Source organism: Sinocyclocheilus anshuiensis, unplaced genomic scaffold (genome assembly GCF_001515605.1).
Source record: "Sinocyclocheilus anshuiensis isolate Anshui unplaced genomic scaffold, SAMN03320099.WGS_v1.1 scaffold637, whole genome shotgun sequence".
In the NCBI taxonomy this organism is placed as follows: domain Eukaryota; kingdom Metazoa; phylum Chordata; class Actinopteri; order Cypriniformes; family Cyprinidae; genus Sinocyclocheilus; species Sinocyclocheilus anshuiensis.
The window spans coordinates 499,744-523,531 of NW_015539816.1; the positions used below are offsets into that span (position 1 = coordinate 499,744).

General features: G+C 37.5%; 1 protein-coding gene across 1 annotated transcript in view; it reads left to right on the top strand.

Moving 5' to 3' along the window:
- epha7 (eph receptor A7) overlaps positions 1-23,788 on the top strand; it is a 101,018-nt gene that overhangs the window by 13,126 nt on the left and 64,104 nt on the right. Inside the window, exons 4-5 of the mRNA XM_016480005.1 lie at positions 10,108-10,263; positions 19,103-19,438. Coding sequence (XP_016335491.1) covers positions 10,108-10,263; positions 19,103-19,438 — 492 coding nt within the window. The remainder of the gene's footprint in view (positions 1-10,107; positions 10,264-19,102; positions 19,439-23,788) is intronic.

Sequence of the window (23,788 nt, forward strand, 5' to 3'; positions counted from 1 at the left end):
TTATTCTATGCGCACGTGCATATGCCGCTTTAAATTCTCGAGCTCGTTATAGCAGGATGGATTCTGATTAACTGTCAATGTTTGTATCGTTCATCAGCTGGAAGAAATCGTTCTGAAAATGATTCCAACGATATCGTTTCTCTGTGCCTTTATCATTATAGTTGTGGTGTGGACTCTGCTATTCTTTAATATTGAGAAGGATTTTTAGAACTAAATCTTTTTCGTTATCTTTATAGTAGACTTGTGCCGGTATTCGGTAATGCGATATATCACGGTAATGAATATGCACGATATTGTTATCGTGGGCTCTTGTAAAAAAGGACATTTTCATACTAGAACAAGCCTCCTAAGACTTCCTTCCTTCCTTCCTTCCTTCTCTCTGTCTCTCTCTCCCTCTCTCTCTGTAAAGGAGAAAAGTGTGCAGTTATGTAATAAGTTATTGATTTTGCTCTTAGGAAGAGATTGAGCTGCTGAGTCTCCTGCTCTGCCACTCTCCCAGAGGAGAGTCACTCTGACAACAGACCCTCCCTGATGCTCACTGAGTGTTAAGGCCTTCGACCTGGTCACATATCACTTTCACCCGGTCGCCTCGGGCCAAAGCTGCTCCGAACACACACACACACACACACACAAATACGGCTGCTTCGTTGCTTTTAACACAGTGTCCGCTTGTCCAATTGTATCCATTAGTACGGATGAGCAGAGAGCAATTCGAAAAGAGAAGTGTGTGTGCCAGCGTTTAGGCAGCTAAAGGGGGTAAACCACCCATAGTGTGTGTATGCGTGCATAAAAGAGCATTTGGTTTGGTGTGTTGAGCTAAAAAGACTAAGCCTATCAAAATCTGCTTGTGTGTGTGTGCGTGCAAGGGTTGATGGAGATGTCGGGACCTGTTAGTGCTGCTGGAGTTGCGAGCAGGGCGTTTGCTGGTAGGGGGTCTTTGTTCAGAGGGGAAAGAAGCCATAGAGCTGGCTCCTCAGGCAAGCCAAGGGTCAGCTGCTCAGCTCATCCATCTTCCAGCCTGGCAGTGACCTGTCAGCTCGGCTGCTCACGTTACTAAGCAGAGCAGGCAGGCCTGCATTGTGCAAGCTGCTCTGTTTGCAACCATGTGTAAATGAAGTTAATATTCACTGACCCCATGCCCAGCCCGTGAGCGACCCCGGTGACACCACGGAAATCACAACGTTACCAGCGAAATGACAAAGATTCCTGGCTATTCACATCGGCTATTTATTTCGCATTGCTTCAGCGTTTTTGTTCTCGCTGTCAAAATATGTGCATTTGATGTAATGCTGCATTTCCCTGCTGAGTCAAAAAAAAAGATTTCTCTGCTGAGTCACTTTCAGCTTTATTGTGTTGAACTGAAGTTTTGCATTAAACATGACAGGAATTACGTGTTCAACACTGTTGGATTGAGGAAGCTCATGTTTTGCACTTTCCCATGCAAAAGCAAAGCTGAGTTTGTGTACAGTATCTTAAAACAGGAAATGGCTGGTTATTTGTTATTTGATGTTTTGTGATTATATACATAAGACTAAAAGTTACAGGATCTTAAGGATAAGAATGTTAAGGATGTTGGGTGAATTGAATTTAATAGGCAAAACTTTGTATACAGTACAGTACTTAGAAGAAATGTTTTATAATATATATTATTATGTAAATAGATAAATAAGAAAAACTATGTAAAACTATGTTATTTAATGAGCTAACATGAACAAAGACTTGTATTTTTTGAACAAAGATCAATAACTTCTGTAGCAAATGTAGCTATTGCTCATTGTGAATGTTAATGCATTAACTAAGGTTAACTAATGAGGTCTTATTGTAAAGTGATACCTATTGGTCTTTATAGTTCTTTTGCACTTTAATCTGTGTAAAACTTTTAACTTTATACATTTTTCTGTATTGCTTTATTGCATTTAAATGTTCAGTTATTTTTGTTATAAGAAAAAAGTTATTAAACCTGTTATACTGTATTATGACAGCACTTTTTTTTTTTAAACTAAATTTCAATATTGTGATAATACCGTATACCCTGATAAAAGCATTAGCAATTAATCGCAACATGAGAATTTGATACCGGCATATCCCTACTTTATAGCTATCGTCCTTGGTGTGAACGGGGCTTTATGCTATAAATTGATATGTTTACATGCACTAATTTTTGTCAAAACGAAAAAATGCAATCCAATTTCAGATTCTTTGCAATCTGATTCACATTTTCAGAATTGTAGAGCCGAAGTCTTATAAACGTAGCTAATGATTTGTGGCGTCGTTTGTTTAATGTTAAAATTTCTTTGTTTTCCATTTGCTGATCAATGCAGTAAATCAGGCTGAATGACATGGAAGGGGATGTGCGGTTGCCTCAGGATATGCTTCTATTTTCTATTTTGCAATCAGCCGCAAACAAGCGACCAGCATTTACACTTGGAAGGAAGCATTTCACCTGAGGCATTTTAAATTCTGGTGAAAGCCCAAAACCTTTTTTTCCTAAAAGGCCGCTTTGTTCTAAAAGTGCTTCTTTTCACTGTAAAAGTGACATTTCATGTTTCCTTCTTTTCTGCTATCACAGAACATATCATGTGCCAGGAAAGCCATCTGGGCAGATGCTATTGGGATGAGTTGAGCTGTTGTATTTAACTGAAATGGATCTCTCCCTTTTTTGGTCTGTTTAACAGCAATAACATTTTACAGATCCCTTCTTTCAGTATTTTGCCACAATTTTATGTCCATCCAGGCCGTATTTCGAGCGTAATCACATTTATTTGCAGTCCGCCTCACATGAGAAATGAGGAGCAAGTTGAAAGATCTTTTCTTGGCAGCGACAATGTCCACCTCCAGCCAACACAAATGTGACTGTCAAAGCATAATGCATTCAGCAGTAATTGCGGAGATATAACATTCCTGCCTTATTCTGTTTAAAATATACATGTAAAAGAGAAGCATTGTTGTGCCATTGTGTTGTGCACAAAAGATGCCATTACATGTGTTGTAAAATGTATTTAGCTTAGCGGCATGCAAATGATTTTAACAGCTGCTTTTCCTGAAGGTTTGTGCCAGAGCTCTTTCCTCAGTGTTTGTTTTTACCCTTTCACAATTATTTTTTTTTATTAGTGTTTCATTCATAGACCTAATCCCCCCCCCAAAAAAATGTTATCTACTTTTTAAATGAGCACTGATGACTTTTTTTTTTTTTAAGCGAACAGCTGTTTTTTTGCACGATTCATGAAGTTAACATTTTAACTATATTTAGGAGGACTCTGGCAGGCTTTGATCTGTTCTTTCTTCACAAGTCTTTCTTGTTCCTCTCTGAGGGCTTCAGAGGGTATCCTGGTGTGTCCTTCAGCACAGTGTAAGAGAATGCTAATCTTCTCTTTGTTTCTGACGGAAAGCTACTTATCTCTCCTCCACACAGGTAGCTGCCATGAATGAGATTCTTGTCTGCATGTAAAGGAACACACCCCTAATCCAACCTGTTCGCTCCCAGTAATGCGTGGGGCACTGTGCGAATAGCGCCGAACAAGATCCATCTTTTAACATTTTAATCTGACATTTTCACAACCCTCTAATCCAACTTTTCGGCTTTTTTCTGTAAGCGTTACGGCTCCCCGTCTCAGTCTAGCAGTTGTAGGAGAAATGCAAAGGCTACAGGGCCAAAACCGGACCCCATCCTGATGTGTTGCTTTCTTGCTGCCTTTTGATTCTTCCCCTTTCCTTTGTACCCTCGGCCTATTTCCTGGAGTTGGGTAGATTTCTAGCCCTCTTAGGGGGAAAGATTAAAATGCTTGCCACACAAGGGCTGACAGCATGGAAACAGGCTTTCTGTGAGTTTGAAAGATTTTAGTTTCTCTCAGAGTGCTTTCATCAGGGGTGGAAATAATAGTATCTATTGATAACTATTTATTTTCATAGCCAGAAAGTGCACTATTCAAGAGTAAAAAATATAATGCTAATCTTGTTTGTTTACTTTTTTACAGCATGAGGCAAAGACAAGTTTCACTATAATTAATTTCAGATAATTTCTATAACTCGCATAGATGCACAGATGTCATCAGATAAACTGTAGTTCTAAACATTTCCAAGTAGTGTGATCACATACTAGCATGCTGCTTAATATATATACTGCGGAAATGTTATTTGTGTGCTGTGCACAGTATGAGCAAGTTCTATATGAGATATGCAGATGACCTACTACATTTGCCAAAATGTGCAGTATACAACAGAGCACGCTGCGTGAGATACTGCATCCTACAATGCATTGAGCTTGACTTGACCTTGCGTTACCAGTGTGATGGAATTGAATTAGTTGTTTTTAAAACTCATTATTTTATTTGAATGTCAAATGTTTAGACTTTTACCTATTTATTTCCTAGATGTTAGCAGTACGTCACTCATATACGATAATATATCGTATACGAGGTCATGTGACAATAAGGTGACATAATACTTGAAACATTTATAGTTAAATAATATTCTATAAACTATTTCACTTATTATTAAAAAGTCCTTTACAAAGGCAGCCCTTCTGAAAATAAAAGTACTTATTATGGAAATAATACACTTTCAAATAATATACTTGCTGTCTAAATGCGACACTAAACTGCATGTCAATTGATTTAAAGCATGACAAAACATTATTAAAATATAATTATTTAAAGTTTACTATAAAGTAAAACTTGAACAAATGAAAAAATAACAAAGTGCACTTTTTAAACGTGTACTTGTGTGTTAAGAATCATAGTCATGAAAGTGTATTCTCTTGAGGTACAATTATGTGGCCTGTTTATCTGTAAGTACAGTTTTTTTTTAAATATATACTTTAATTATTTTTTACACCAAAAAATATTCTACAAGTGCATATTCAATACAATTAAGCACACTTCTTTTTCAGTACAAAGTGTGTGCTATGCAGTATTCTTTTAGTAGCAAACTACTGTTCCATTCTGAACATAGCTTAAGATCAGAAAATAATATACTGAGGTCTACAAAGGGCAGTCCAGAGGTTTATAGGAAATTTCACCGAAAGAAAGCCAACAAGAGAAAACAACTAACAGCACAAGACCAAAAGAAAAACCAGCACTTGCTTTAAGAAAGCCTGTGATTAGGACATTTCCTCACCCTCCCTAGAGGGAGGACTGTTAGAGAATTTCGTAGTCAATACGCTAATTTTAGACAAGTCAGCAGTCTGTGCAGTTCAGCTGGACATTGTCTTGAATTTTACCTCTGGGTTGCCATTACATCTCTCGACTAAGTCTTTAAAAATGAGGAGGGATTTATTGCTGCAAAGGCCAAAAATAGTGCTAAAGCTGATTTTGAGGAAATCAGTATCAGAAGTCTCGTTACAAATGTCTAGACATGATTTTTGTGTGACTGGCTTGTGCAGAATACATATTAGAGATTGGGATATTATAGAAGCAAAGTCTTCCTGCATTATCAGTGCCATGTAAGAACTGCTGAGAGACCTGTTTTTTCCCCTTTAGCTGAACCAGAGGGCTTGACCACTGAAAGGTAAATTAGCGACGCTGGCACTTGCTGCCTGCTAAAGACTCTGGGAGGAATGTCAGGCTGTTTTAATCTCTTTCTCTGTTGTTCTGTTTAACCTCAACCTGTGTTTCTAAGGGGCCGACTAATTTCTTTGTGCAGTAAATGAGGTTGCTGTTGCCTGCTCTGCGTGCCCATGTCAACAAGCACATCCCATTAGCTCGCCTTCATGCTAGTGGCAGCTCGAATAAAGCCAGTGCTCACCAAGTCCTTCAGCAAACTTTTTAAACTTGTCTAAGCTAGTGTTTTTCCTTTCCGTTTCACAATTTAGCAGCCAAGCGGTTATGTTGGCAGAACATGTTTTCAATTCAGAGCCGAAATGGGCAGTTAAGTGGAGGATATCATCTCAATGTCAGTTTCATAGATTGGTTAGCATGCTCTCAAGAGCCGCTGGCACACGGGGTCATGTAGCGCTAATTCAGTCATGATTACATTCTAGCAGACATTATGCAGCATGGCAGAAGGAGGCATAATTGGGCAAACCTCATCTTTTTCTCCCACAGAAATAAAGCTGTCAGGAAGGGTAAAACAAAGCTATCATTTATCTCTGCGGTGGTGGGTTAGTGCGTTAGCACAATGGTAGCGTGTTTTTTGACTAGTTCAGCGCCAGTATTTGCGCATCTGTGTTGGGAGGGCAGGAATTTGGGCCCCAGAAATGGCCGTGTTTGTGCATGTCACTCATAGTAAAACCAGAGAGGTGGAGTGGAGACAGGTTCTCAGGCGGGCCCCTGTGTCAGCGCTACATTTGATTTGAGGCCTAATTTGCTGGTTGGTTACTTGTGTAAACAACTCGGGGATACTTTGGCTTCTCAGACGCCGCGATAAACAAATCCTGATCACACGGATGTAAAAATAAACCGTCCCCGCTTCAGAGACGTAAAAAGCCAGTCGAGTCGGCAGTCGAGAGTCCTCCTGTTTTGGTGATTTGCGATGGCGCTAATCTTAGTGTGTTCACGAGAGAGCCGTTGAGTGCCCACAGCCAGGTCTTGAGCTCTCGGGCTCAGGCGGGATCTTTTCCCCATACAGATTGGCTCAGAGCTGAAAACTAAAACTAACAGACACACCAGCTTACCAGGAAAATGGTTTCTGTCTTTCCTGTCCCGTTTCCTTTTTTCCATCATCTTTTCATTCCTTCCCTTTCCCTTTCCTGTTCCCTTCTCTTGTCCTGTTTCTCTTTTTTGATCATTCATTTTCAGAAAAAAAGGTACATAAACTGTCACTGGGGCAGTACCTTTTCTAAAGGTACACTTTTGTACCTTTTAGGTACTAATATGGACACTTTAGGTACTTATATGCACCTTTAAGGTAACAATATGGACTCTTTAGGTACAAAGGTGTGCCTTTTGAAAAGGTACCGCCCCAGTGACAGCTTTTGTACCTTTTTTTCTGAGAGTGTTTTTCTTTTCATTCCTTCCCTTTCCCCTTTTCTTTCCCTGTTTTCATTCCTTGCCTTATCTCTGCTGTTCCTTCTCATTTCCCCATTCCTCACCTTACCTTCCTTGTCCGTTTTCTTTTCTGTTTTGTTCTTTACTTACTTTTTTGTTCCTTCTCTTGTTTATCTTCCTGACCTGGTCTTTTCCTGTTACTTTTCTTGCTTCTTCTGCTCACGTTTCATGTTCCTGTACCTGTCTTTTTCCATTTTCCTTTTCCTTTTCCTTTTCCTTTTCCTTTTCCTTTTCCTTTTCCTTTTCCTTTTCCTTTTCCTTTTCCTTTACTTTTTACTTTTACCTTTTTCCATTTTCCTTTTCCCTTTCCCTTCATTTTCCTTTTGTTTTATTCTTTTCTTACCTTTCTTGTACTTTCTCCTGTTTGTCTTCCTTATCTTTCCCTTTTCCTTTTTTCTTTTCTTGTTCTTTTTCATTTTCTTGTTTCATTTTCTGTTTTTGTGCATTTTCTTAGTTGTCTTCTCCTTTTCCTGTTTCTTTCTTACCTTTCCTTTTACCGGTTATTTTACTTTACTGTCCCTTCCTTTTCCTCCTGTATTCAGCATTTTCTTTTCCTGTTCATTTTCCCTCTCCTTCTTTTCTTCTCCTTTCCAATGGTTTGAAATCCCTTGTTCAGAGACAACACTGTATAAATATATGGAAAGGAATCTTAATACTGTATGTTTTGACTCTACACATATATTGTTGAATATGTTTCTTTTTTTTTTTTTTGGTGTAATTATTTCATTTATACAATGAAAAATGATTCAATACAATTAAATGAATACTAAATGGAAAAATACATAAATACCATTAAACCACGGCTATTTCACGGTACACTTTGCCAGCACCACCTCCTTACAACAAGAACTAGACTTGCTGCTTTCAATTACAAGTCCTCACTGGTTGAGAAAGATCCCAGATAAAATCACATCCCTTTCCTCCACTTCTCAGCCTCAGAAGGCTCTTGTTCTTTACGTTGCACAGCCACACCATGCCATGCTTCTGAGCTAAATACACAGTGACAGGGCTTTCATGTAGCTGAAATGAGGATACCATATCCCTCAGCCACCCCCCATCTCAACAAGGTGGTGTTTAAAATAAGGAAATCGGTCGACCTCCTATGCGATCTCCATTTTAGTCTTGTCACGGAAAGCTGCAGGATTTTTTCTCCTCTTTTTGAAGGCCTTTAGAAAATAATGCAACTACTGAGATCTAAAAATTAGGCTGGGAATTGATAATCAGTAGTGTTGTGTCCCTGGTAATAATCATTAAAATGCATAGCTGTGAACAAAGTAATATTTATCCAGGGGATGCGGGCATGGTTGGGGTTTAAGAAAAATCATGTGGGCCCGATTCCCTCTTTAGGCTGAAGGGGGTTTAAGCAAACAGCTGCTAAGTGTGGATTAGTGGCTCTCAGCAGTGCAGACCAAAAGGCCAAACCGAAAATAGCTTATTTCTCTTTGCTTACTGATGTGAACTAGAAAATACCTCAGTCTGTGGAATCACCCCAGACTTGTTCTCTCTGCATTTTTTTTCTTTTTCAGAAGGTTAATTAACACCACCGTTTCTAGTGATGAATTATAAAGTAATGAAAAACTGAATAAAAGGGAACAATCATTTTATTAGGTATTTAATGTTGTCTAATTATAATGCAAATAGTAATATATGATTATAATGCTTCGTTGGCAATTCAGCCCATATGGGCATATGAAATAAAGAGTGGGAGTAAATGACTCGTTGTCATTGGAACGTGTGAGGGTGATTCTTGTGCATAGCCTAAAGCGATCTGGCCCTAATTTCTGCTTTGTCTCTGATCCCTGGCTGCCTGTGGGATGTCCTTTTTTCCTCTCATAAAAGGTGAAATACTGAAATAATCCATTTAAGTTTCCTATTTTCCACAGTAACCTTGCCTCTAGGACATTTCTGACTGCTAGAGGTGGTGTAAAGGCAAGCATACTAGTGCTTTTGGGGTGATCAGGAATATAAGGCCCCTGCCTGATGCAACATATGAGTGACTCAGTGTATGTTGTAATGACCCAGCAGAAAATGTTAGTGCTCAGAATTTGATCTTTTCATATTTCTTTATGATTATTTATTTTTCTATGTATCGACTTGTGTCTTAAAACACCGTAGGAGAAAAAAAGGACAGTTGTTGACAAAATTCCTGCTATAAACAGTGCTATTTTAGTATAATTTACATATTATATATTTATTAATGTTTTGAATTAACTTTTTTTATTTTAATTCACTTTATGTTTGAGTAATTTTGTTATGTGTTTTTGTCATTTTTTTTAAATGTATATATTTATCTTAAATTTTTTATTTCTGTTTAGTTTCTGCCCTCTCATTCATTGATCTGCTAACCGCTGTGTTATGCTCACGTGTTCTGATAATAATAGCTTTCTAGGACTAAACATTATTTGGATAATTGGTAAAAAAAAAAAAAAAAAATATATATATATCTTACCCCTACTGTTAGACCTACCTGAAAAACTAAAAAGCAATTTATTTAATTTGAAGGCCTGTCGTTATTTTTTATTTGTGCTATCATTATTAATTTCTTTATTTGTTCTTATTTTATTACTGACTGCTTACTTGTCATTTTTTATTCAATTCAAAGTTTGAATTGAATCTCGTGCTACTGCACCAAAATTACCCCACTGTAAAGTTAAAAAAACACTGAGTGAGCAAAAATTTGTGAGATAGCTAGTTATAATGGTAATTAAATAATGTTTACGTATGTTTAAAGCCTACATTAAAATCTGTCATATAAATTGGTCTCTTCAATAGAAATTAGCCTACTGATTGCCTCCATGGACATAACACCACTGGCTGTAAATATAAAATTCATATGGTTTGCATATCTCTGATAATTTGCTCCTGGGAGAATTGAATAAGAATTGTTTGAGTTCATGTTAAAATCTCAGATTTTTGATAGCAAATGTTGAGATCTCTTCTAAAACCCTAGAAGAGATACATTGACCACGATCTGAGAATTTGAGAAGAAACAATTGAGATATTAAAGAGACATGTTCTTTCTTTCTTATGAGAGTGCTTAAGGGGCAGTCTGATCCAAACACTAGATGATACAAAATGTGAACACATGCTAATTCTCTCTCTCTTTCTCTCCATCACCATCCAGCCTGTGGTCGTGGATTCTACAAGTCTTCATCTCAGGATCTTCAGTGTTCCCGTTGTCCCGCACACAGTTATAACGACAGAGAGGGCTCATGGAGATGTGACTGCGAGGACGGCTACTACAGAGCCCTCTCTGACCCCCCATCTGTTGCCTGCACTAGTGAGTGAGCCGTTTGTCAATCTTCCTTTCCTTTCCTTTCCTTTCCTTTCCTTTCCTTTCCTTTCCTTTCCTTTCCTTTCCTTTCCTTTCCTTTCCTTTCCTTTCCTTTCCTTTCCTTTCATTTATATCCACAAACTGACGTATCTCATTCCCAATTCCAAGCAATTGTCTGTTTCCTGTCAGATGAGATTTTAATTAAAAGAAGCGACAGGCACCTCTGTATTTTAAGGGGCACTGAGGCAGTCCTGGCTCACTTGGTGCCCAAGGCAAAATAAGGAGAGAGAGGAAAAAAAAATTGTTTTAACTGCTTAGTAGTTCTTACTTAATTTAAGTATGAGACATGATAGTCCAGTCTTACAGTATTTGTCCAGCATGATTTTGTTTTGTTTTTTTAAATAATAATAAATCAACTTAACTCAAAAATCTGAGTGGGCAGGTGTTTGGATTCAGTTTGAATGGGCATAACGATTCCGGTAATTACAGTCGGAACAAATGGAAGCAGGTCTCAGCAGTTCTTTCCTCTCCTTCCCTCCCTCTAATAACCACCTGTCCTCTTCTTTCCTCTCCTTGGCCATCTCTCTTTTTGAATAACACGTCTATTCTATAGCCATTGATGACTTATTTACACAGGCCAGACAAGGGTGAAAAGAGGCGGTGAGGGAGTTCAGGGCGAGTCGGTACCTGGAAATATGCTCAAAGACAGGTTCAATCAGGTAGAATCTCAAGATGTGCTTCACTTCCTGAAGACAAAGAGATGGAGAGAGCACATTAAAGCAAGGATTAGGGCTGTACGATATTGAAAAAAAAAAAACTTTTATTGCAAGTTATTTTGACAAACATTGTGATATGAGCTGCAATATCTATCTATCTATCTATCTATCTATCTTGAGTTGCATCCTGAGTCCCTTTTGTTTTTTAATTATTGCACAAAGGCATATAATGATGATTTTAATTTGGTTAATTGTGCTGTGATGCTACGGTAGACAACAGAGAATGACAAATGTAATTTGTGTAGATGAGAGAAACATATTAGACCCTAGCTGTGCTGTTGTGGATCAGGGCAGATGTGCAGCCTATCCTATGATGACACATATGTCATGCATTAATCATTCAACTACGCTTTACCTCTACAGTATTTTCCAGTATGTATCCACCCTCATTTCTTCCTTCTTACAGTAACTCCCCCACATTTGTCTCACCGCTGCTTTCCAAAAGAGATGATCACACTAAAACACGCTAGTCTAATTGTTGCCCATTGCTCCCCAATCAGAGAACAGAGAAAACACAGGCCTCGAATTCACCACACAATTACTCTCGTCTCCGCTGCCTTCCTCTTTCTCTTTCCCTCCAAGTACACATCAGATCTGTTACTCCCCTGACCGCAGTCTGGCTGTTGTTACTCTGTCCGGGCATGAAAACATTGACGTTACTGAAAAATGCACGCAGAACGCAGGGATTAAGAGTCGTGTAGTTTCTCACAATGGCTTTTTCAGAGGGAAAATGAATGGTGACGTCATATGAGTTGTACAATGTGGAAATGCAGTTATAATGACGACACAGGCCCTTAAAGATGATGCATAAGTATACATGATATATTATGTGATATGCTATCTTAATTTATATCTTAATTTTAATATATTATAAAAATATAAATTATTTTATATAAAAAATATAAAATAAAAATATATCTTTTTTTTTTAAAAGAAATGAACACTTTTTATTCACAAAGAACAAATGTTTCTTGAACACTAAATCAGAATGATTTTGTAACACTGAAGACTGGAGTAATGGCTGCTGAAAATTCAGCTTTGCCATCACAGGAATAAATTACATTTTAAAATATATTCAAATAGAAAAAGATTATTTTTTTTGTAATAATATTTCTTACTTTCTTAGTATTTTTGATCAAACAAATGTAGCAACATTAAAAAATCTTACCAGACTTTTGGACAGTAGTGTAGAACGATGTAGGCCACAAGAAATCCAGATGCACAAAGAATTAAGGGAGGATTTTAAATCACAGTGAGTCATAAAGGATCTGGCAAGAGTTTGGGATAATAAGGATGTGACAGGAGGGAAAAAATGCAAATCAAGGGGGTAAAACAAAAAACTTTTAACAAACATAAATCGCATCTCTTTTGAAGTGTTGTGCATGCAAAATACTGTCCTCACCAGACTTGTCTTAATTATCTCGGGATTAAGTTATTGTGACCATCTGAATTGTCTGGGATGAAGATTTCTTTTTTGGGGATTTAAAGCCGCATGGAACTGAATGGTAATTGGGGGTGAATTTACATTCGCTGAATAAACACCCTGATGGACAGCTTTTTAAATGAGCGAGGTGTAAACCTACCGAATCTTAAGCTCTGTCAATACGCACTCAGCTCCCCAGAACACGGATTAAGAGCGACCTTAATGAAATTCAGATTTCCAGAGTGAAAGGAATGAATATTCACTTGAAGAAAGGTCTGTCATTGTTGAAAGGAAGAAAAAAACAGCACAAAGTTTCTCAGAAATATTCACTTATTTTAGATTTTTATCTACAGTACAAAATAATCCCAATGGCATGGCGTACATTCTCCCGGTTTACCACAACCTGTGAGGCGTCAAGATAAATGGGCGATACTTAGGCGAGCCTGCTGCGTTCGAGATAAGTTTTTTTTCTTTTTAGATAGAACGAAAGAAGGGAGTTCTTGACAGCTTTCAGAGATGACATCAATCACTTGACAGCTGCGCATGGTGTCGGCACTAGCGAAGGTCTGGAAGGGGCGGTAGGAGGGTGGGACTTCATGACAGAGAGAAAAAGAGGAAAAGGGAGAGCGGGAGACATTGAAAAAGTGAGAAAGAAAGTAAGAGAAAGTGAGAGTGCATAACCTACATACTCTCTTTTCAGCTCTCTTAAAGCTCTGGAATCGTCACCTCCATTCGTTGACGTGTCCCTGAGGGTGAGACTTTCCTTTTCCCCACAGTTGCTAAGGGACAGGAGTACAGTAATAAAACCAGCCTCTCTCGACCATCTCTCTTTGGCTCCATCCCTCAATCTAGCCATGGTGCTTGGTACAAGTAAGGCCAAAGTTCAGGTACCATGTTTGTAGATTAAGGATTAGTGGCTGGACTGTTTAAACACGGTTCAGAAGTAGCGGCCCTCTGGGACCCTCATTAGTGTGGTGAGTCTTAAAGGGATAGACACTCAAAAAATGAAATCTCATTTACTCATCCTCATGTTATTCCAAACCGGTATGACTTTCTTTCTTCTGTGGCAAAAAAATCACTATAAATACAACCCGTATAGACACTACCTTTTAAAAATTTTGTGTTCATTTTTTTTTTCTCTTCAGAAAGGATGCATTAAATTGATTAAAAGTGATAGTACAGACTTTTTCATTGTTACAAAATAAATGCTGTTCTTTTGAACAGAGTATCATGATTTCCACAAAAAAATATTTAGCAGAACTGTTTTTTTTTTTAACATTGATAAAAATAAGAAATATTCCTTGAGCAGTAAATCAGCTATTAGATTGATATCTGACGTATCATGTGACACTGAAGACTGGAGTAATGGCTGCTGAAAACTCAATTTTACCATTCCAAGGAATAAAAAAAAACATTTCACAATATGTTCAAACAAAACAATTATTTTTAATTATAATAATATTTCTCAATATTGCTGTTTTTACTGTATTTTTGATCAAATAAATAAGAGACTTCATTAAACACATTACAATATCCTTTGAATGGAAGAGTATATACTATGTTTTTTGCTTTTGTGTAACAAACAGACCGAAATTTAAGTCATTATTCACTCCAATATTGACTGCAAAAGATATATACACTGTAAAAAATGACCGTGAATTTAACGGTAAAAGACTGTAAAAATGCTACAGTAAAAACCTGTTAAATGGTTAACGGTAAATTCCCCTACTATATACGGTGAAAAACTGTATTGGACATTACATGTATTGGACATCAATTTTACGGTAGTATACCGTTTTTGGAAGTGAAAAATACCGTATAATTTACAGGTTGCTACCGTATTTTTTACGGTAAAATTCCGGCAACCACAGCTGCCGGTTTTTTACTGTAAATTTTACGGATTTTTTTTTACAGTGTAGTCAACAAAAATGTCATTACCTTTCATTAAATTGAAAATAGGATATTTGTTAAGATTCATCTTCTGTGTTCCACAGAAAAAAATAAAGTCATACAGGATTGGAACGGCTTGAGGGTGAGTGAATGACAAGATTTTTGGGTCCATTATCCTTTACTAGGAGGAGTAGCACTAAGACAGCCAAGAGCTGCTCAATGTGCAGATAACAACTGGATTCCGGAGTTAAGCTCCAGTGCTGCTTGGCCTGAGACTTCAGGCTTCACACACGCACATGCACGCACGCACGCACACACACACACACACACACACACACAAAAGATCAGCAGGTTGACCTAATTAACATTCTCTCACAGGAAAACAGCAAGGGTAAGAATCGTGACCACATTTTTCTAAATTTAAAGATGATTTTATTATCTTTTTTCGCATTTATTATCTCACTTTTTGGATTGGAAGGATATTCAGCTCCTTTACATGTTAAAAATCACTGTTAGAAATGTCACTAATCTTTTGACTAAAGGCTTAAAGTGTGGTCCACATTGCAGCCAAGAACAGCCTACTTGGACAGGGCAAGACCTGCATATAAAGCGATCAATCACATTTTATGTTTTTAAACGCCATTTAAGGGCGGGTTTATCTGAAATAAATTATACCACAACAATAGACCGCTGTGGAAAAAAATAATTCAGATGGCACGGCCCTTTCCGTGAACGACTGTACAGAAAACACAGGAAAAAATAGAAGAGAAGTTAGCAGTTTTGTGTGTAATCTTCATCAGATACTCCGTGAACAGACTGTGGGTGGTTTGAGGCTATACAATCTATAAAGTGTGGGTTAAACTTATTTTAAAAGAAGGTTCAAGGGGAAAGCAAAACGAACGAGTGTGAAAGAGTGCACACAGGCTTTAAGCAAGCTTCATACCCATTTAAAGAATAGTTTGGTTTGTGGTGTAGAGAATCAAGCTGTCTGTGGCAGATATTTGTCCCAGTTTCCCCCAGACATCCTCCAGCGTCCCTGCAGAATCAGTCTCAAAGCAAACTGCAGAGGAGATGACAGATTACATATATAGAAACACATATGCACTCGTGTGTGAAAGAGCAAATGAGAGCAGTAAACTCGGAGGGCATTTTGTTGTTAACCAGCAGACGATGACGCTCTCAACAGTGAATAAAAAAATAAAAAAAACGACTGCAGGACTCTCCAGATGTACACTCGACAGGAAAGTCTTTAGTCTTTTTCATTCGATACTCGTTGTTTTCACCCTGTACTTTAAAAAAAAAAGAAAGAACAAAATGAGAAGAAAATATTTTCATAAATGCCAAATGTTTGATTGTGATTCCATGTATACAAAGAGATAAATTATACTATTTTAATTATAATAATAATAAAAAAAAGTTAATTATGCGTTTGCCATATGCAAATGAAAATCATGTCGTTCCAAACCTGTAAGACCTTTGTTCATCTTTGGAACACAAAATTAAGATTATTTCCATGTGACATCAGTGGTTCAACCTTGAATCATGGTACTGTCGTGAACGTGCATCAACTGACACGGAAGAGAAGAAATTGTTGAATAAAGTTGTTATTTTTGTTTTCTTTGTGCACGAAAGTATTCTCGCAGTTTCATAAAATTAAGGTTGAACTATTGATGTCATATGGACTATTTTAATGATGTCCTTACTACCTTTCTGGGCCTTGAATGTGGCAGTTGCATTGCTGTCTATATGCAGGGTCAGAAAGCCCTCAGATTTAATCAAAAATATCTTAATTTATGTTCTGAAGATGAACAAAGGTCTTACGTGTTTGGAACAACATGAAGGTGAGTAATTAATGACAGAATTAAAATTTTTGGGTGAACTATCCCTTTAAATATTTGCTTGGATCATTTTTGGGTGAACTATCCCTTTAAATATTTGCTTGGATATGTCTAAAACATTAATTTGTTCTACATCTAGATCAGGCATGGTGCCTTGTCTTGTTGTGCATTAAGTGATTAACGGACCGGGCAGTTTCGTACAAAGCCTCAAATCATGAAATTTGAACAACATCATGGATTGTTATTAGATTACAGTGCTTTTATTTAACATTTTGCGAGAATTAAATCGATAGGAACTTTCCAGTAGTGATTCATCTCAGTGCTACCTTGTCGCTTGAATAGATATGCTCAATCACAGCTTGACTTGAGTCCCTTCCTGTCTCAACTGTCCATTTAAAGATAAACAATCCCTTGATCTCTGCCACTCAAGAGCGGAATGAGAAGGCCCTGCCAAATGGAGCCATTAGTGTTATTATTATTATTCTTATAGGTAACCATAGAAATAGAATGCTAAAGTCTCAAGAGGATGAGTGTGTGTGTGTGTGTTGCGGCTCTCCCCGAGGGGAATGGAGTAGGAGGGACATCATTAGCATCAGTAGGTGAAGTTGTGCTTGGAGCTTGAGAGATAGATACAGAGAAGAGAGAGATGGAGAGATGGACCGCATCTCTTCACCTGCCACAGGTGGCCCTTTCATCTTCTCCGTTCACTCGTTCCCCTCCTACTTTGATGAATATGGATGGATGTGTGTGCCATTAGCTTTAATGAGGAGCAAACTTTAAGTGTCATATTAACCATTCACACAATTCTAATGCTTGCTCTTTCCCCTCATTCATATGCATTGAGTGTTTTGTTAGTAAATGTCCCCAGTTTGTCCCCAGACAGGCGGTACTGGCGACACACGACTTTGCATTTTGTAGCGACAAAATGACCTCGACATCACTTAGGTAAAAATGCAAACTTTATTTCAGAATGCCCAAAGTATACTACACAATATAGACAGTATATGCAAAATATACTGGTACCATATCATTTATCAGTTCATATTAGAGATACAGGGCCAGGTTTACTAACAGCTTGTGCCAGCGCAAACTATCGTTTGGCATTAAAATAGTACTGTCAGGACGAATTAGCACTGAAAAAGCGTGGACACAGTTATCTTTGCGCCTGACCTTATTGAATATGCATTTGTAGGAGTTTCCCTTTCAGACGCAAAAGTTATGGGAGGAGAGTATTAAAATGAATCACGCAATGCGATTTACTAACGTTTGCACTCGTCAAATTACTGGTATTTGCGCCATTATTTAACGCCCAAAAAAACTTGTCTTAAACTATTTTGCACTTGAAATGGCTGCAATTATTGTTGTTAGGAGAAGGCACCCCAGAGAACAGAGCGCGTGGTAGAAGGGAGAGGATTTTTTCCACACGTATTAATTTATTTGGAATGCAAGAAGAACACATTATGCGAACATATCTTTTGCCAAGCCATGTTATTATTAATTTGCTTCAGGAAATAAAAGACAACTTGGAACCCTCAACTAGGAGTCACGCAATACCAGGTCTATCAAAACTTCTTGTAACCCTTCATATTTTGGCCTCCAGTTCATTTCAACATACTGTGGCTTCTTTATTTCTTTACTCTTTATTTGCGACTACGCTAATTTGCGCTGCGCTTGGTATATTGCGTTGGTCGATATGTAAATGAGATATTGCGTCTGTGTTCTTAAATTTGCACAGTTAGTAAATCAATCGCAGAAATGTCCACACCCATCAGCGATGTTTTGGAATTACGCTGGCCCACGGTATTTAATTTACCTGCATCGGATGATATTTCATACTCAGTTACACTACTTTTACATTTAGATTACTTTTGCAATTTTTTTTGTGGACAGCTGTTTTTATAAATAATCTGTTAACTACAAAAAGACAAAAACCAATAAAAACTATCTGCAGATTTTGAATTCCTACGAGAGACGTCATTGGTGGACATTTTCACCTCTTGCTAACATTTTTTATTTTTTTTTAAATGCTCACCAGTTGCTCTGTTGTCAATCCCACAATCCCTCTCGTGATCTCAGCTCCACTAGAGAACAGATTGAAAACGCCTATTCAGCTCCACACCAGTGGACATGTACGGGTCGCTATTTCACTTTGAGGTACAAAAATCGAACCTCTCCAAAACGGCAAACCCATGATGCAAGACCATCACAAAGACGAGTTCTAATAAAAGAGATATTGAACAGACAGCGGTGCCGTTATAAAAACATCAGGGTGATAAAAGCAAGGGCTTGGTGGTTGGATAAAAGTAGCAAAGTATAAATCATTGCTTTATGAGACGCGCCAGATTCCTTGGCACTGGCGGGGATTAGGGGATGATGGGTTGTTTTCCACTGTGGTCATCTGTCTGTGAGCTGGTTATTGTAGGCTGAGCGGAATCCTGCACTGTTGCTATTGTCGGGGCGACAACTTGCTCATGATCTGACTCTTAAATTCTGGAAGTGACTCCATGGCTTAGACTCCCTGTCACCCTGGCAGTCAAAAAAAAAGTGTTTTGCCAATTGTATCACCTCTTTTCTTTCCACAGGAAACTCATAACTCCCTGGCTCAGTAATGGAATGCTATCGAGTAGATGAGTACCAAGGTGGTCTTATCTCAAGGTTTTCTACCTTAAAACAGTATCTCGTTTTTCATAATTTCATTGTTTTGCTACATCCCTGGTCTACATCGACCTTGGTAGCACTCAAGTTCAACTCCCCAGCATTCTTCGGCATAACATCTCTATGTATCTAGGTTACGGTATAACTGCATGTCAGGATTTGCCAAGGGCCCAGATTTTTCATATTTCCATGGTGTTTTTGTCTCGAGTGCTATTAAATATGTCACATGTTTATCTAAGCATCCCCCTCTTTTCCTACTACAGGGCCACCATCAGCTCCTCAGAACCTGCTTTACAACATCAACCACACCACCGTCAGCCTAGAGTGGACCCCGCCGGCTGACACGGGTGGCCGTAATGACGTGACGTACCGGATTATATGCCGCCGCTGCACCTGGGAGCCGGAAGAGTGCTTTCCTTGCGGGAGCAATGTTGGCTACGTGCCACAGCAGAGTGGATTAACGGACACCTACGTCATCATCACCGACCTGTTAGCGCACGCAAACTACACCTTTGAGGTCGAGGCCGTGAACGGCGTGTCCGACCTCAGCCGTACCCAGCGACTGTTTGCGGCCATCAACATCGCAACCAGCCAAGCAGGTAAGAGGTTTGGACTTCGGTGGCTATTCGGCTTGACACCATTCTGATGTGCTTTTGATGCTTTTTTTAGGCAAGAGGGAAGTTCTGGTGTTTTTCATGTTGCTTGGTTGGACGGCACTCTCAACTCAAGACTGTATAATTTCCAACTAGTGCATTCACGTTTCTGTACTTACCGCCGTTGGGATAATTGAACAAATTATCTGGCAACTGTGTTCCTGCAGTTCATAATTTGTGGTTTTGTGGCGACGATACAGTGGTGAACAGCAACAGATGATAAATAATAGAAGTCACGCACAAGAATACCTCTCTCGTTTCCCCTTTAGTTTTTATTGTCTGCCAGAAGAACCACCACCTTTAAATATCACTTACAGTCGCCATGGTTGACATTTCCGCAAGACTCTTTGTTGAATTCTTGATAAATTATATGAGCTTTCACTTTATCCCCTGAAATTAAATGGGTGGCAAATGCTTGCATTGGTGCTGAAGTCATGGCCGCAAACATTATTAGCTCGACGAGTGGTTGCCTGTCTTTGGCTCTCCTTCTTTCTCTCTTTCTCTCACGCTTGCTCTCTCGGGAGTTGGCCATAATTTAAGAGCTGTTTCTGAGACTGCACATGCTAGAGAAATGCATGTTTTTAATGAATTATTTTTATGGATCTGCAAAACAAAATTTCTCTTTCATGCCCAAGCATCCATGAAATACAATTTGCCTTCAAATGCATACTGGTTCTGGTCATTAACAAGAGGTTAGTAGACAGTGATAGCTTAGCACCGTGCTTCAGCAACTAGCGCATAGACTGCAGTGTTGTTGTACGTGCACACATACAATATTTGACTGTTTCGTTTTGAGTCTTTGTTGTTTAGAATATCTGTGTCTGATATGTTACCTAGGGATGGTCACAATGGCTGACTAATTGACTAGTCATCCAACAACTGACTAGTCGATTAGTGAAGCTGACTTTTTCATCTAGATAATATATAATATTTTTATCTAGACATATATGCTGATTAGTTTATATAGATTTTTAAATAATGTATGTCTAAAATAAATGTAAAATCTATAATATAATGTATAATATTAGAAATATAAATGTATTTTATCCAGTTTTTTTCACTTGCTAATAATAATAACACTTGAGCGGGTTATCAAGATTTATTTATTTATTTTGTTAAATATATATATATATATTAAATATATGTTAAATATTTTGTCCAATATATACTGTATATGATCTAAAATATACATTATTTTCTATATATTTCTAAATGTATCATTATAATATATAATTTATCTAGAAATTGTATAATATTTTATCTAGATATATGTTGACTAGTTTATCTAGATATTTAGAAAATTTGTAATAATTATATCTAGACATGAATACCCTAGTAAAAAAGAAATATATTGAAAATGCACTTATTTCATACTTTCATACAAATCTATTAACATTTATTGATGTATCGCTCGAGACTGATGTAAAAGTTATATTTAAACTTTATTTGGAGTACTACTTGTACACAATGCACATTTCTGAATATTAAGCCTAAATGTGTTTTAATGTCACTGTTGATGAGGATTGTATGATCTTTAATAAATATGTATTTAAATGCTAGATATTTAAAGTGTACATGAAGTATACTTGCAATAGTTCAACTTTAGCACAATTAAATATAATTCAGTATATCTTTATTTGGACTTCAGCACTACTTCTGCACAATTAAAGTGCATTAAGCACAAAATAAGTTGTTTTAATTTAACAGACTTTACAGTAAGTATACCAGTTTAGTATAATTAAATAAATACATTGTAGTATATTTATTTTTCACTAGGGTATGTTGCATAGTTTATCTCTTTTTGTCTACAAAATATATAATATTGAATATTTTAAATATGTAGTCTATTTTCTCTTTATCTAGATTATTATATGTTATTCTCATCTAAACACCATGCTAAGTAAAGCACCTAAGATCTTCAAGACAGATATTTTTGGCTGTTGTGTTGCGTTTCGAGAATCCTGCTTCCTGTTCCATTCTGTTGTGCTTAGTTCAGCTCTTTTGGAATGCAGGAATGTGTTTTATGTAAACACTGTCAAAGAAATACAAAAAAAAGGTTATTTTTAATCTAGACCAATTAGTCATCCAGTCATTCAGGTAACTTACAGACTCGTTGATTCTGACAGTGTGTAGTTTTGTACATCCCTAGTGTTTTACCACCTGCATTCAAAACTCAAGCTCTCATTTGCATTTTTGTTGTTTTTATGGTTTGCAAACAAAACAAGGTCAGTGACAGGATAACACAAGCAGCTCATGCATGCACGTGTTCACAGAGAGATGAGGGAAGAGACACAGAGGGAGAGGCGATAATGACCGGCAGCCAGTAAAATGAGGGAGGAACGGAGCCGAGGAGGAAGGGGAGAGGGGATGATGTATGTTTCATGACAGGGATCGTGACAGAGACACTCGCTGGAGTAAGGAGCCACAAGGACACACGGACACCTTGGTAGGTTAGGAGCAGAGAGAGAAAGCGAGATAAGGGACAGAGAGAGCGGGGGAAAAGACCCTTGTCTCAAAGTGAGAGCCGGCCGTAATTATGTCTGGCATACTGACAACAGACAATTACACCAGCCACCCTGGGCAATATTTAGTCATTAGTTATTGTCAGATTGAGAAAATATATTAGTAAAGCCCTGTTTTCTGTAGTGCCTGTATTACCGGTTTAATTTTTCATGTCTTTCAAACTACAGAGTAGGCCAAAAATGGAGGACAGAATAAAAATGTCCTATTTGAATGTGAAAAGATTCTAGCTAGGAATGGGTCTCTATGGTTGACAATTCAACTAGTCTTCCAATGACAGGTTAGTCATTTAAGCCTCATTCAGACTGTCAGCCCAAAACCCATTTTTGTGTCTATGCGCATATAATCTGATTTGAAGAACTAACTGTCCACACAGTGTATCGCAACTGTTCATATCCGATTTGTGTGTCCATAAGCACTCTTTAGTTTTACGGAATGTGCGTTGGTTTCTATGGCAATGCCATTGCGTTGTTATGCCAACGCTAAAAACAACAACAATACAAGCTGTGTCTCATTTAGAAGGCTGCGCCCTCCGGAGGTCGATTCCTTTGGAGGTCGCATCCTCTGTAGAATGCGTATACGAAGTGTCCTCAACCTAGAATTAAACGAGACGTCCTTCGTAGGATGGGCGGAAAAGGAAACGGGAACGTTGCTATGCCAACACATTTAGAGCGTTGTTGAGCTCTCTCAAAAAAAATGCTCTTACTTGTTTTATTTTGTTCAATGTTTGAAGAGCTGCAGCGTATGTACAACAGACATCTGTTAGAGAAAACAAAGGAGGAGGATATTAAGAACAAAGTTTATCCGTTTTTACCGGAGGTAGGGCTGGACGATATGGCCAAAATTTATATCACAATATATTTCTTAATTTTGGTGGATACAATATAATTCCGATATCGATATGAACACTATTAAAAAAAGCCTCATAAATACTGCCAATAACACCCACAACAGATGTCTGTACCTACAAACTTATGAAAAATTAATTAGCCAAGTCTATCAAACCTCTTCCTATAAAACTATTTAATTTTTTAGAAAAAAAAGCACAAATAAATTAATGTTCACCTTTTATTTGTATTTAGCCTTCATACAAACAAGAAATGTGAAATCACTGTCAAATAAACATCTCAGACTCACCTTATTAATTATTGATATCTTTAACTTCAAACTATAGGCTAACATACCAGTGAAAAGTTTTTGAACAGTAAGATTTTTAATGTCTTTTAAAGAATTCTCTTCTGCTCACTAAGCCTGCAAATCCAAAATACAGCAAAAACAGTAACATTTTGAAATATTTTTACTATTTAAAATAACTGTTTTCTATCTGGAAATATTTTCAAATATAATTTATTTCTGTGATTTCAAAGCTCAATTTTTAGCATCATTACTCCATTCACCTGATCCTTCAGAAATCATTCTAATATTCTGATTTGCTGCTAAAAAACCATTAACTATTATGTTAAATCATAATGTGTAAATCTTTTTAACATTATAAATGTCTCTATCATCACTTTTGATCAATTTAAAGCATCCTTGCTAAATAACAGTATTCATTTCTATAATTTCTTAACCCCAAATATATATACTGACTCCAAGCTTTTGAATGGAATAGTGTATAATGTTACAAAAGCATTTTATTTCAGGTAAATGCTGATCTTTGGATCTTTCTATTCATCAAAGAATCCTGAAAAAAAAAATGTACTCAACGGTTTTAAATATTGATAATCAGCAAAACGGCATATTAGAATGATTTCTGAAGGATCATGTGACACTGAA